This window comes from Oncorhynchus tshawytscha, linkage group LG04 (genome assembly GCF_018296145.1).
Source record: "Oncorhynchus tshawytscha isolate Ot180627B linkage group LG04, Otsh_v2.0, whole genome shotgun sequence".
NCBI lineage: Eukaryota > Metazoa > Chordata > Actinopteri > Salmoniformes > Salmonidae > Oncorhynchus > Oncorhynchus tshawytscha.
Window position 1 is genome coordinate 64377733 of NC_056432.1, and position 14131 is coordinate 64391863.

The window sequence follows — 14131 nt, forward strand, 5'->3', positions numbered from 1 at the left end:
GCAGAAATGGAACGTAAATCACAGAAAATATATGTTGGGGTGGCAACTGCAGAGAAGTACTTGGGTGTACAATATTTTGTTGCAGAGGACAATGTGTGTTGAAAGATAGGGTCCAGTCCTCCCAGGCTGCCAGCCTGGTGTAGGATCAGATATGGCCAAGTAGTGGAATAGGGGTGAGGTTTTAATGGGTGTAGGGTTAGTTGGTACAGTGATTTTTTTCTTCCCCTTTGTGTCAAAGCGTGTAATGAATTTGCACTCCAGAACAGTAGGTGGAAACAAAGGGCTATATAAGAGACATAGATGAATAAAGTGGCGGCATGCACTTTAAACGTTTGTTTGCGGACTGCCATGATATCATAGAAGAATATATATTAATAAGGGGGCCGTGACCAGCCTCACACTCCAGTACAGTAGGTGGCAGTGTATGCATATTTCAGTTGGATGCGATCCGCCAATACACATTTTGAGAATAACTTTGGGGCCATTGCGTGAGCATGCGTGCTTCCCTTCTGCACACACAAGTTTACAACAACACATCCAGCAAGGTAAAATGGCGTCGGGTGCCATTTCAACGGAGTCAAAGAAAATAACAGATTTACGAGTTATTGATCTTAAATCTGAACTCAAGCGAAGGAATTTAGATGTCACAGGTGTGAAGAATGTTCTAATTGCAAGGCTGAAACAGGTAACGAGCTCAATTTATTTGTACCTGGCGAACGCAAAGCTAACGACCGCTAGGCTAGCTAATGTTAGCTACCAAACAGTTGTACGAATTTGATTGATTGAGGCCGTCCTCAACTGCTGCCAGCTAGATAGCTTAGCTATCCAACTTGTTATGGGATAAATGTGTATCTATGTACAGCTTGCTTTTTTTTCGTAGTTGCCAACTAAGATGTTTAGTCTGCTAGCTAACGTTACCGTTGGATGCTGTCTAGTTTTCCAACTGCGGCACTGCGTGCTCGCGGCCTGGCTTTGCAGTGTCAGGTTGACAAGGTAGCCCACCGTCCTGCATCGATGCAGTCGGTGTGTGGGCGTTGGTAACTAATGTTAGCTGGCCATGACATCTATCGCATCTATGGCTCCTTTAGAAAACTATGTTGCTATATGCCCACATCACATCCACACACACACATTTCGCAAAATACCTTGATCAGAGTTAACGTTTATAATTCAAATGAAAAATCGAATTTTATTTTTCACAGGCGCCTAATAAAACGGGTGTTTACCTTACCTTGAAATGCTTACTTACAATACCTTAACCAACAAAGCAGTTTTAAGAACAATAAGAGTTAAGATAATATTTACTAAATAAACTAAAGTACATTTTCATACATATAATTAACTATAATCTGACTTGACAGGAGGCGTTGATATGGTGAATCTCATTTAAACCCAGGAAGCAGCCATTCAATTTGCCATTCACTAGTTAACCAAATTGAATCCTGTCAAAATACGTTAGTTACTCACCAAATAATCCGGTATATAGGTTTACACTAGATAGCACAGCCACAAAGTCAAAATGGTCTATTTCGTAAATGATATGATCTTGCTGTTTGTATTGAATGTGACTGTCTGTCAACTTGATTACTCAATTTTCTCTGATCCTGTGCAACTATGTTGTAAACCTTCATTCATAGGCTAGGTTGTAGCAACCTCATGATGGATATAGGGAATATTCAGGTATTATGTAGTAACCTAAACCTATCGATGTTACATTGAGCTGGGTGAATGGAATATGAATGACAGTCATAAAATATGCTGTAATAGAAATAAGTCCATGCTCATAATTTGTTGTTGTTGCCCTCCATCACCTTAAATGCACCGACCACCACTGATTTAAGTTCAGGCGTAAGGTTAGCAGTGTGGTTAGGGTTTGCTGCTAGGTTTTAAATCAGATTTTAAGACGTTAAATTGTAGAAATAGGTGGGGTTTATGACTTTGTGCCTGTGGTAACTGGTGACAACCATGTATGTAGGCCTAAACAATGCCTCTTCGGCAGCTCCAATGTATTGAGCTGTTGTAGACTTCCGACCTGTTCATTGCAGTAAGGTTAGTGCTATCAGCGATCCTTGTGACGTGAGTGATTTACATTGGAGGTGCAGAATAGGCATTTTTTTCAGTTGCTTGTACATTTTTATTAAGACCTTTTTTGGACGTACATCCTGGCCATGCTGGCAGTAAATGACGATAGTTGCTATTCAAAACTCTATATTTGGTGAGTAATGAACGTATTTTAACTTGAGTCCCACCGTAACGCCGGTGTGCGTATTGGACTTCTAACCCCTTTTAAATGTAGTGTGTTTGAACTACGTACTTCTGTGTGATTAAGGGGGGCTGAGCTAAAGTGGTGTTTGAGGCAAGGGCGGATCCCGAAGGGGCCCAGGACTGGTCTGTGGAGTCCGAATTGTTTGAGCTACAAACTATTATCTATAAAAATGTGAGACTCCATGTTTTGCTCTATGACGCTCACACGCTACATAAGTCGTTAGAATGGTAAGGGTTACTTCAACATAGAAGAGTGTAGTGACATGGTTTCTATAATACTGTAATAAGCTCACATAGTTGTTGTCACTGACTAGTTGGATATTCATATCACAGTGAGCAAACACTTTTTGTACTTACAGCATTCATATAAATTCATTTTCATCAAGTTTATGCGTTGACCAATTTTTTGTTGTTGTTGAGATTTGTCAATAAAACTCATGAATGCAATTGTTTTATGTAAAATTGTTTTGTGTTGTCCTGAAAAGGAAATGGTAAAACACTTAATTGTGAGGCTAAATATAAGGATGGGACATTAAATTCATGTCAGAGAAATGACTAGTAATTACAATAGTGTTTTTTAATTTATTTTTTATTATACTTTCTCAGGCCATTGAGGAGGAAGGTGGAGATCCAGAGACCATTGAAATTCCACTCCCAGCAGACACGCCTAATAGAAAAAATGCAAAAGCTAAAGGTAATTTGACATTCCTAATATTTAAATTACTGTTCTGTATTTCTGTTTCCAATTTGGATGACATGACTTCATTACTTCTTTAGGAAAGAAAGTGGACTCTGACACTGACAATCCAATGGAAGATGAATCCTTCTCCAAGGAAGATGAATCCTTCTCCAAGGAAGATGAATCCTTCTCCAAGGAAGATGAATCCTTCTCCAAGGAAGATGAATCCTTCTCCAAGGAAGATGAATCCTTCTCCAAGGAAGATGAATCCTTCTCCAAGGAAGATGAATCTCCTACCAAGGAAGATGAATCTCCTACCAAGGAAGATGAATCTCCTACCAAGGAAAACAAATATTTTTCCAAGGTGAGTGTCACATGAATATGTTTGTGTTTACCCCACTGTCACGGTAGACTAAAGATCATTAGGTTACCATACACAGATCAGATATTGTTTTTATAATTAAATGCTGGTATTCAGATCAGTTAACCTGGTTTAAGTAAGGCATTAGACTGAACCTATCATTATATGTGTATTTACCTTTCACGTTGGTCTCTTTCAGGAGGGAGACGAGGATGATGTTGAAGAAGGTATGTTTGTGCTCACACCCTATTGAATTGATTACTTTTTTTGGGGGGGGGGGTTGCAGGTAGCCCCCTTTGTGTGAAGGTAAGAAACTGCTATGCCCCCTCTCTCCTTTATGCCTTCCATTTATTTTGTCTGCTGGCTGGATACTCAGCCAGCCATCTATCCAGGACTCATTGTTCATGAATACAACATAGAAGGGACATCCTGTTTTTGGAGGACTTGCTTCTTTTGGTCACAGTACTGTTTTTGAGGGTGGGATGTTACCTACTCTTCCAGACCTGAGATGCAAGAGGGCTCCATCAACCATACAGACTGCATAGTACATTCCCTCAAGATAAAAAGCTCAGGAATCAACAGGCTTCTTTAAGGTGAGGGAAAGGTTTGCACTGAAGAAGGCAAGCTGATTTAGAGGGAGTTCCAGTGTGTGCTGACGATACCATGGGGGACTCCTGCCCATCGGGGCCCATCCTCCTGTATCAACCCAACTGCAGTACAGATGTCTCGGGCGGAGAGAAGAAATCATCGCTGAGAATGCTCAAAGACCAACCAGGACATGATGTACAGACTAGAGGACACATTTGCTAAGGACTTGAGTCTGTCACTGCAATCACAAGGACGATTAAAGATGACATCAATTTTTTTGTCAACTCTCAAGTCACTTAAGACAGACTTTTATGAGGGAAAGAAGACATGGGAGATGACCATAAAGACTATGATGGGAGAGCCCTGGGCAGTAGAACGGCCATAAAATGAGACTGAATTTGACCTCCATGGCATTGGGCACAGATAATTTTTACGGAAGAAGTTGGACAGATGGTCTTTTCCTTTAATACGAACAAATGCCCTCTTCAAACTGATGAACGGGAATGGAGCTCCTAATGACAGGAGCATTGAAGAGTAACTTCACTGTACAGTACACATAACTGTAAGGATCGCAAAAGAAGTATTGGTGGTGAAAATGACATGAAGATTATTGATCCGCACCACCATTTTTCAATGAGGAATGTATGTTTGTGTGTTCCTGTGGTCTTCTACCCTTCGATGACCACTAATACTAAACTTGCTTTCTATTCTACTTCCTAGGTCAAGTAACAGACATGTCAATGTTAAACATTGTGTTTTTTTTGCCATGTTTTATCCTTATTAAATCCCTCAGATATAACTGATACAGATGATGGTACTCGCGAAAATTCTAAACCTCCACCCAGTGAGGACGGCCTCCCAGAAACCGAGGTTGAGGCAGAAGCCGAGGCGGAGGCCGAACAAGTGGAGGAGATCGAAACTGAAGTTGCCGTCTCCGCTAAAGAAGACGAGGACGATAACATATCCGTCACACTCCAGAATGAAGATGCCATCACGCTGGATGTTGATGGTGATGACCTCCTGGAAACAGGTAAACATGTGAAACTTCCAGATTCAGAGGCAGACAAGGGCTGTGACGAGCCAGAGGCCTCTGCTGAGACGAGCCCCAAGGATGCCATGAAGATGGAAGTGGAAGGCCATAAAGATGGTAAGAAGGATGACGGGACGAAGGTTGACTCCTCTAAGAAGGAAAGCAGAGAGGCCTCGAAGAAAGCTGAAATGGGAGACAAAGACAAGGATTCTGGGAAGAAAGGCCCCTCGTCTACTGGGGCATCAGGTCAAGGAAAGAGGTTTGTCTTTCTAGCTATGTCAGTTCTTTAAGATACTACTACCAAGTTCCAGCTCACTGTGAACGCAGCATTGTGGGTAGCCTCAAGATTTTTTAAAACTTTTTTTCCTAATGAGAAATGTTCATTGATGTACCTAATGAGCCTCCCATTTGTTACTTTCATTTGGTTGTTTTTCTGAAGTTGGGTAATTTGTGTCATTTACCAGGAGCTGAAACAGATGTTACTTTCACCTTTCCAGCACGTTTGCCTTTTCCAGTTCCCACGTAGGGCTTTTTAAAAGGGCAGTAGTCCCTGTGATGTCAGTTTGTCAGAAACATATGAAATGATTCGCTGTGAAGTCGAACGCAATACTGAAGATTTCATTGGTCCAGGGTGTAAATTGGCTGAGAACAGGACCCATATCACCCGTGGAAAAGCAATGAAAAAGGCCATTATGGGAGTTTTGTCCAAATGCAAGCCTTGCCCGTGGGGATAAAAAAAAAACAAAAGCATACATACAGCAAAACAAAGTGTTTCTTTAAAAAAAAATGTTGTTTGCCCTGGTGTACGTCATATTCCGCAGGGGCTTTCATATACTGGCACTCATCTCTTGTTTCTTTTTATTTGTTGTGAAATCGGCTTTGTAGTTCTTCAAAGGACAGAGATGGAAAGGCCACAAAAGATGACAAAGGTAAGCATTTTACAGGTACATTTCTCAAGTCGTCATTACTGATGATCAGACGATGGTCAAGCATAGGCCTTTATGCAGTGTATGTAAGCAATGTGCAGTATTGACTGGACAGCCAAAGTGACATTTTCTCAAGCGTCAGAACAAACCGAGTTGATCTGGGAATTTTAGTACCGCTGGTGTAATCTGCGTATTACCCAGTTTTCTTCACATATCTAAAAAGTACATTTCTTTGGCATTTTAAAGGTGTCTGAAATGATTTAATTCAGTCAAAAGCACCTGCATTTTAACATGTAATGCTTACTGGTATGTAACATTAGGCTGTTGTAGATTAGTTTGTTAAATGTGTAGACATGTAAAAGCCTCTACAGTGTATGTATGTTTTGAAACAACCCTATTTCAGGAAGTATCAGCAGTAGTAGTGCAAGCAGCTCCACTCGAAACATATGGGTGAGCGGCCTGTCCTCCAACACCAAAGCAGCTGATTTGAAAAACCTTTTTGGCAAATATGGGAAGGTAAGTCTAGAGCTTAAAATGTCCGTAAACGGTTTCTTGTGGTGGGGTACTGGGGTTGGATGTTACTTACTGTATGGGTGTCATGGTTTGGCTTTGACTTATTGGAAACTATTTACTGTTTTACTAGGGGAAAGGGGGATACCTAGTCAGTTGTAGAACTGAATGCATTCAACTGAAATGTCTTCCGCATTTAACCCAACCCCTCTACAAGCAGCATGTAGTTGCTCCGCCCCTAAACAAATTCCTGTCGCCACAGGTTTTTAGTGCCAAAGTGGTTACTAATGCTCGCAGTCCTGGAGCCAAATGTTATGGCTTGGTGACAATGTCTTCCAGTACAGAGGTGGGAAGGTGCATCTCCCACCTGGACCGCACAGAACTCCACGGCCAGCAGATATCTGTTGAAAGGGTAAGCTGACAAACAGTTGTTTTGCACAATGTTCAGCTAGAATGTTGAGAGCATGATTACAATTTTACAGTACAGAGTCTTTTCTCTGACTTCTATCTTTTGTGATGTCATAAAGCCTCCAGAACTCTTGACAATTCTAAGATTCCATTTTGAGAGTTTTTTGCAAAACAACATTGGCTGACATTCTCTTCTGAGCCATTGAGCCAACATGCGCTCTGTAATTTTCATTGTAGGGAGAAACAAGGTTCAAGGTCCTTTTGTTCTTTAATTAATTTAAATTACATTGCTTCAGAATTGTGACGGAGCCTTTAATTACTGTGACGGAGTATTTGTTGTCTTTTTAGGTTAAAAGTGATCCCTTCAAGAAAGAACCTTCAAAGAAGGAATCAGATGACAAAACCAGCTCTAGTAAATCAAGTGACAAGCGTAGTGCGTTGACAAACAAGACTAGCACTAGCAAGTATGTGAGGAAGAAACACAAAATCTGTCTTTTTCAGAATGGGGACATTTGAAAGAAATTTTAATTTCTGTGTCTGTTCTTTTTTCCCCCTGAAGAACCCAGCCATCCTCCAAAAAAGAAGAGAAGAAGTCCGACAAGCCATCAGACAAAGACGGCAAGGATTCATCCAAGAAACAGGAGTCTAAAAGCACAACATCCAGCTCAGGCCCAGATGCCTCCAAGAAAGATGATAAAAAGCATGGTGGAAGTATGTATGTTCCTTCTTAGGTTCCTTTTTATGTATTGTGTTGTAGGGTAGTAAAAATTAAAACCTCTGTCCTGTTTTGTGTAGGGACCAAGAGCCCTGGCAAGATGGTGGTGATTGATCATGCCAAAGGAGACCTGAACAAAGTGAGACCACCATTCAGGAGGGGGAGATTTGACAAGCCGGGTTTCACCACCAACAACAACATGATGCAGCGGAGACCCAGATATTTCATGCCCCCCGAAGAGGTTTGTCGCAGTTTTTTTTCTTCTATCCGACAAAGTTTGATCATGGAACTTTCTTTTTCAATGTTCACCTCTACATGCTTGTCTTTCCTAGATGGAGATGAATAGAGTTAGAGTTTTCCCCAACAAGGGAGGCAGCAAAGACATCCTCCCCTTTGAGAAGATGAAAGAGCAGAGGTTGCGTGAGCGTATGGTCCGGCTGGAGCGCGTCCGCAGGGCTGTGGAGCTTCGCAGGTCAGCCTGAAACAAACTCCTACTCTAATTGTTGTACTCTGTAGTATTGTAAGGATGCTGGGTACTAATGTTTCTGTGACTTCCTGTCCCGTCAGGCGGCGTGAGATAGCGGAGCGGGAACGCCGGGAGCGTGAGCGTATCAGTCTGATTAGGGAGCGGGAGGAGAGGGAGAACCTGCTCCGGGAACGCCAGAGGCTTGAGGTGGAGAGGCAGAAACTGGAGAGGGAGCGCATGGAGAGGGAAAGGCTGGAGAGGGAAAGGATCCGCATAGAGCAGGTGCTTGGACTCAAATCATTAAGGATGTTTAGTCAACTAGGCTGTACCTTAGTTGATTGTTGTAAAACGACAGGAGTAAGGTGAGTTGTTTACTCATTGTTCATCCTGGTGATCTGTCAACAGCTCCCAGGAGCATTTTGAGCAAACCAGTTAGTGGATTGTTAATGTAATGCTGACATTATCTCGCTGTGATGCAGGAGCGGCGTAAAGAGGCGGAGCGTATGGCTCGTGAGCGGGAGGAGCTGAGGAGGCAGCAGGAGCAGCTCCGCTACGAGCAGGAGAAGAGAAACAACCTGAAGAGAGGCCGCGATGTGGACCACAGGTACACAAGGCCACACTGTAGTTGGGGATGGGATGTTTGTCTGGGGTTTGCTCTGTGTAGTTGAGGCTCTGTTCGTGGACAACCAGTGTCGTGTCTTTACTATCATTAAATTGAAGACTTAGTTTTTTATCAAAGATTCCATTAATTAGTATAACGTGATCAAAGTAATTAATCGTGTAACTGTAATTAACTATGAAATAGGGGCACCAAGGAAAGTATTCAGATTAAAAAGTTTTAATTTCCCAATATAACCTTTCAGATATTTTCATATCTGATCAATAGTCTTCTGATTATTTATTTATTTATTTATTTATTTTACCTCATGTTAGTCTCATTCCAAACGTCGTAAATTGTTGGTTATCTGCACGAATCCAGTCTTGACTATGAGTCATCCATACATCAATTGTCTTAAATAGTTTATTTATTACTAACTAAGTAATTCACAGAAATGCATGAACAAACAGTAAATATGGTTACATGAAATGATAGAATGTGCCCTGGTGGGCTAAACCGGCATGGCAGCTTGTTAGACAAAGGGGCAATGGGGTAGTCGACTAAGAAGTCACTACAGAGTTAATAAATATAACAATTGAAATGCTAATCCTTACACATGAACGCTCACTCAGTCGGGAACAATTGCAATCAATATATATATATATATATTTACGCTCAGTGTGTCGTCTTGATCGATGGTGAAAAGTTAATTTCTTTTGCAGAATTGTCCATCTCTCTCCCTCTCTCTCTCGGTTGTGTTTAGAGGGGATTGTTCAGAGTGACGTCTATTCATTATAGAATGGATATTTCGGCGGTTGTCGTTCTTCGCGTTCAATGATGCTGAATTCCTAGCTGCAGACTAGTAATTAGTATCAAAGACTTGTTCTTATTCTGTCGGTAGTCTGAGTTTTTTAACCACGTGGTATGGTTAAAAGATTCAGCAATGGTCTAAAACCTTGAGTCCCCCTCCTAATGGAGAAAAACATGGTCTACTGATAATTTCTCAAAGTGAGGTTTTATTCAGAATGGCAGAAGAGGGCTGTCTCAGGATGTCTGGCCCTAACTGGGCTCAGGGGCGGTCCTCTGATTTAGTTAAAATCAAAAGGGAATTGTATTTTTCTTCATTAAACAGTCCACAATCATATTACACCCTTATTCAAATAGTATCATCCTCACTCATTCATCTTATACAACAATTAGATGTAAACCTCATATCTGAGGCTATTATATAAACAGCGGTATGGTAATGTGGCCACACCGTCTCTCTTGAGCTTGCCAAGTTGTGACAAATGCACCAGTTCGTAACTGGATTCTTCACCGACCTTTTACACTTTCTCTGGAACATGAATTTTGTTCGTACCTCACGTTCTGTGAGGTGGAAGGATTTCCTTTGTCTCCATGAAATCTACTCTCTACTCTGTGTGTCCATGAGGCAGGGTCTTCCTTAGGAATTTACGACCTCACTCTGCCCACAGCAGTCTGGTTGTATAAGCAGAGAGTGGGGGATGGTGCTCACTGTACTCAAAGAGGGCAACATCATGACACCAGCTTCCACCATTATGTTCATGAAGTTGCAGGATAGGTTACAGTACTGCTTTGTCGTTGTCCCTGCACACAGACTTGTCTCCCATCCTGGTATGTCTGCATCCCACGGCAGACAGGGATGCTTGGTCTCAGACATGACCAGCAGATGTCAATTTGACCATCAACTGAAAAGTGAAAGATACAATTTGGTGGTATGTGGTATTCCACATCTGACCAAGAGTGGTATTCCACACCAGTTTGTTTACTTGTCGCCCAGGTAAAGCATATTCTCCATTGAATGTTTCAGCCGGAGGGATGATCCCTACTGGAATGGAAACAAGAAGATCCAGCCAGAGTCTGAGGGCCGTGTCAACCAGGGCTCGGACTACAACCGCCAGCAGAACCGCTTTACTGAGTTCAGCCCCCGGGAGAGAGGCAGAGGCTTCCCTGAAGCTGCAACCGTTGAGCCCAACACCATTGAGAGGTAGGCCCTATTATTTATAAGTGCTTTTTGTAAATAAAGCAACCTGGACCTAAAACGGCAAAGAGCAAGCTACACACAGCCCGCATAGCAGTTTAGCATGTCTATCTCCCTCCAGTAACAGTCAGCTCTTGACAGAATCTGACAATCCATTTTGGGTGTCGGGGGTTTTCAGACGTAACCGCTTCAACAGTGAGCCTGAGGCTAAGAAGTCCCGCCCGGCTGCTCGCAGGGACAGCTCTGGGTTTGAGCGCTACCCCAAGAACTTTGAGACTGTCCGCAGGGCTGAGCCTCCTCCAACTCCACGAGCAGACATCCGTGACACAGACCGCAGAGAGATCCGAGACAGGGATGAGCGCCGGGCTGCGCCCATGCCTGAGCGCCGGGCTGCGCCCATGCCAGAGCGCAGAGCCGCGCCGATTCCTGAGCGCCGGCCCGCGCCCATGCCTGAGCGCCGGCCCGCGCCCATGCCAGAGCGCCCAGCAGGGGGCAGAGCACCCATGCCTGGCATGTCTCATACCGGCCGCTCCCCCAGAGGCTCCGGGCACGCTGGTCATGCTACTCATACTGGGCATGCAGGATGGAAGAATGACGGCAGCATGAGTGCACCTAAGGGGGACATACGGTGAGAATGGATGGATGCCTAGTGTGCTTGTTTGATTAAAGTTGTAGACAAAGGCCTTTTGTTGTTGTCCATGTGGTAATAATCATGTCTCTGTGGTTGTGTAGTGGAGCTGTGCGTACCGGAGGTATGCGGCCAGAGCGTTCAGGCAGAGATGGCCAGGGGCCTGCTCTCAGAGGAGGCTCCTCAGCCAGCCGAGGAAGATCCAACTTCAGTGGCCGGGATGGAGGAAGACCCATGGTCATGGCAGACCAGGTCAGCACCTCACAAATCCCCCATAGCTAAATCTACACATTCAATACCCTCCATTTCCTCTATTTTAGTTACATTTCAGATAGGGAATTCATAACTACAATCTCCCCTGTTCTCCACTCAGCATTTCAGCTCTGGCCGCCAGGTGGTGGTGGAGCGGCATGGCCGGGACCAGCCGGCCCCCAGGAAGGAGTGGCATGGTGGGGCTGGATCCCAGGGAGGGGGCTTCCCAGACAGCCGCAGGATGGGAGACAGCCGTAGCAGCATGATGGCCCCACACTCAAGGTATTCACTGCCGTTGCATTAAGACTGTGTACTTTTCCCTGTTATGGTTAAACTCAAATATACTAATTGATAAAAATATTTTTTTAACATTATTTATGGGAAAAATATATTTGTTAATGATATTATGAATAGGAGAGGTGGAGTTAACACATGTGGAATTGTTAGCTCTATCTAAAATTACAACCAACTGATTGGTGCATTACTGCAAAAATCGAGGAGGCAAGTAGAAGGGGGAGAAGGGGAGCTTGTTTATCTGGCCTTTATTAAAGAGCAAAATTGGAGAAAGAGAATTGTCATGAATAGAAAAATATACCCGTTTTATTTGAGGACTAAAATGTTCACCATGGCACCATACAGGTTGTAAAATACTTGAAGAGATTTCCAGTGTGCTGATTCCATGGCACATGGTTTATAAACTGATACACAAAACAATGCTTGACTCAAACCGCAGTTTTTCTATTTAAATTATTCTACAATATTCTTGCCACCAAAAGAAGAATGTTATGTATATGGGGCATACAACCATGTCAGCTATGCAGATTTTGCTGCGAAGAGACAATAATTTGACCACTTATTCTGGTATTGTCCTGTGTAGCCTGTTTCTGGCCACAGAGTCAGGAGTGGTTAAACAGTCATGACATTGCTCCAAAATGAGCCCTACAAATAGCACTGTTGGGTGATCAGGAAAGCTGTAATCAATCAACAACAAAATATATATATTTAATTCACATCTGTTGATAATATCCCATTTAGAAAGGTTTGAGAATCTGTGTAAAACATCACACAACAGTTGAAAAGGAAATGGCACAAGGAAATCAAGAGTAGGTGGTCTATGGAGATATGTGGGATGGGCTGAGAGAAACCGAGGGGTGGAATTAATCTGTAATAGTTGTGACTGAAATTAATATATATCATGTGTATCGGACTTGAGCACTATGATTTAGGCTTGGGTGGTTTCCGTATTTCCATACCGTCATTGTGCCATGCCGGGATATTCTGGAATACACCATAATACCTACACTGAACAAAAGGAGCACTATTTTCAAACCCCACTGGATCTTCTGTAATCTGAAGGTTAGCAATGCTAACAAGTAGATGTAAAAGCCCATAGATAATGCTAACTAAATACTAAAGAGGACATTGTGTACAGTCTCTGACCTAAAGTATTTGCAGGACAGACAAACCAGCTCAAAGTTATACAAGTAACTAAAAAATTATCCACAGTTTGCTGCATCCACAAAGTAAATATCAGCAAGGCTCTTGATCCAGGAGAGGATTCTCTGCTGATTCTAGCTAAGCACTTAGCTAGATGGCAAACCAAATCACAACTGTAGCGCATTTAGCACATTTTAGACGGTTAATAGGTAACTAACTCGATCACCTGGCGTGTGCTACACAAGTGAGTGACTCACAGGTAGCCTAGTGGTTAGTGTTGGACTAGTAACTGGAAGGTTTCAAGATCAAATCCCTGAGCTGACAAGGTACAAATCTGTCGATCTGCCCCTGAACAAGGCAGTTAACCCACTGTTCCTAGGCCTCCATTGAAAATAAGAATTTGTTCTTAACTGACTTGTCTAGTTAAATAAACAAGGCTCTGGTTGTTGTGCTTATAAACAAACACCATGTGACTGAGGACTACCAGTAAGCTTCATAATGAAAAATTGTGACAATCCTTACTGATTGCACAAGTTGACTGCAGGTATTTACCTAAAGTAGCTACAAATATTCAAATTCAACGTTATTGGCGGTATATTTGGCTATTTCCAAATACTCCGGTATACGGTATACCACCCAAGCAAACTATCAATCCAAGTGTTAAAAAAAAAACTCCAATGAATCCAAATGTGTGATATTATGTATAAAAATAAATAAAATGTATTTTTGTTTCTCCAGCCACTCTTCGTCTGCAATGAACAGAATCGTGCAGATCACCAACAGTTCCATGTCCAGTGTTGGTGGATTCAAGCCCTTCAAAGGAGCACCCCGACGGTTCTAACTGCCTCTCCCCAGATCAGCTTAAGCTTATTTTTCAAAAATACATTTTTTTTTAAAGTATTAAGTATATCTTTTGAGTATTGTGTTTTAAGAGGCTGGTTTCTAGCCATAAGGTTGATATAGAAATGTTTTGTTCTGTATAGGTTAAATCAATGTATGGTTTCCTAACAGTTGTCCTGTGACTTAAACCCTGTGCACATAATGTTCAACTTACCTTTAGAATAGAATTGTACAGCTTTAGTTATTTGTAACAAGTTTGATGTTAACTGCTCTTCCCCGAACTGAAACTCCATGTACCGTATGTAAAATGTAAGCAGATCAATGTATTCTTTAACCATCATTTTTAGTTATGCCCCTGGTGCTTCTGAAGGTTATTAAATGATACATCTTGCTCATTTTGTCTTCACTCCTACATTTGACTCATGA

The 14131-nt window shown here is 42.4% G+C and overlaps 1 protein-coding gene across 1 annotated transcript; it reads left to right on the forward strand.

Annotated features, from left to right (window-relative positions):
- The first annotated feature begins 499 nt into the window (after positions 1–499).
- LOC112249183 (SAFB-like transcription modulator) lies at positions 500–14100 on the forward strand. The gene is made up of 19 exons (XM_024418909.2): positions 500–685; positions 2872–2959; positions 3043–3308; positions 3505–3532; positions 4687–5182; positions 5809–5852; positions 6253–6365; positions 6622–6771; positions 7116–7231; positions 7327–7478; positions 7563–7723; positions 7815–7954; positions 8050–8230; positions 8428–8552; positions 10378–10554; positions 10727–11176; positions 11281–11428; positions 11550–11710; positions 13604–14100. The coding sequence occupies exons 1-19, from the start codon at positions 551–553 to the stop codon at positions 13704–13706; spliced, it is 3234 nt and encodes a 1077-aa protein (XP_024274677.1). The 5' UTR covers positions 500–550; the 3' UTR covers positions 13707–14100.
- The last annotated feature ends 31 nt before the right edge of the window (positions 14101–14131 follow it).

What these genes read in the sequence shown, in the direction of transcription:
- LOC112249183 (XM_024418909.2), top strand. Translation starts at nt 551, where the DNA reads ATGGCGTCGGGTGCCATTTCAACGGAGTCAAAGAAAATAACAGATTTA. An exon ending in AAAACAAATATTTTTCCAAG is followed by an intron (nt 3,309 to 3,504) that starts GTGAGTGTCACA and finishes GGTCTCTTTCAG; the next exon opens with GAGGGAGACGAGGATGATGT. An exon ending in CCATGGTCATGGCAGACCAG is followed by an intron (nt 11,429 to 11,549) that starts GTCAGCACCTCA and finishes TTCTCCACTCAG; the next exon opens with CATTTCAGCTCTGGCCGCCA.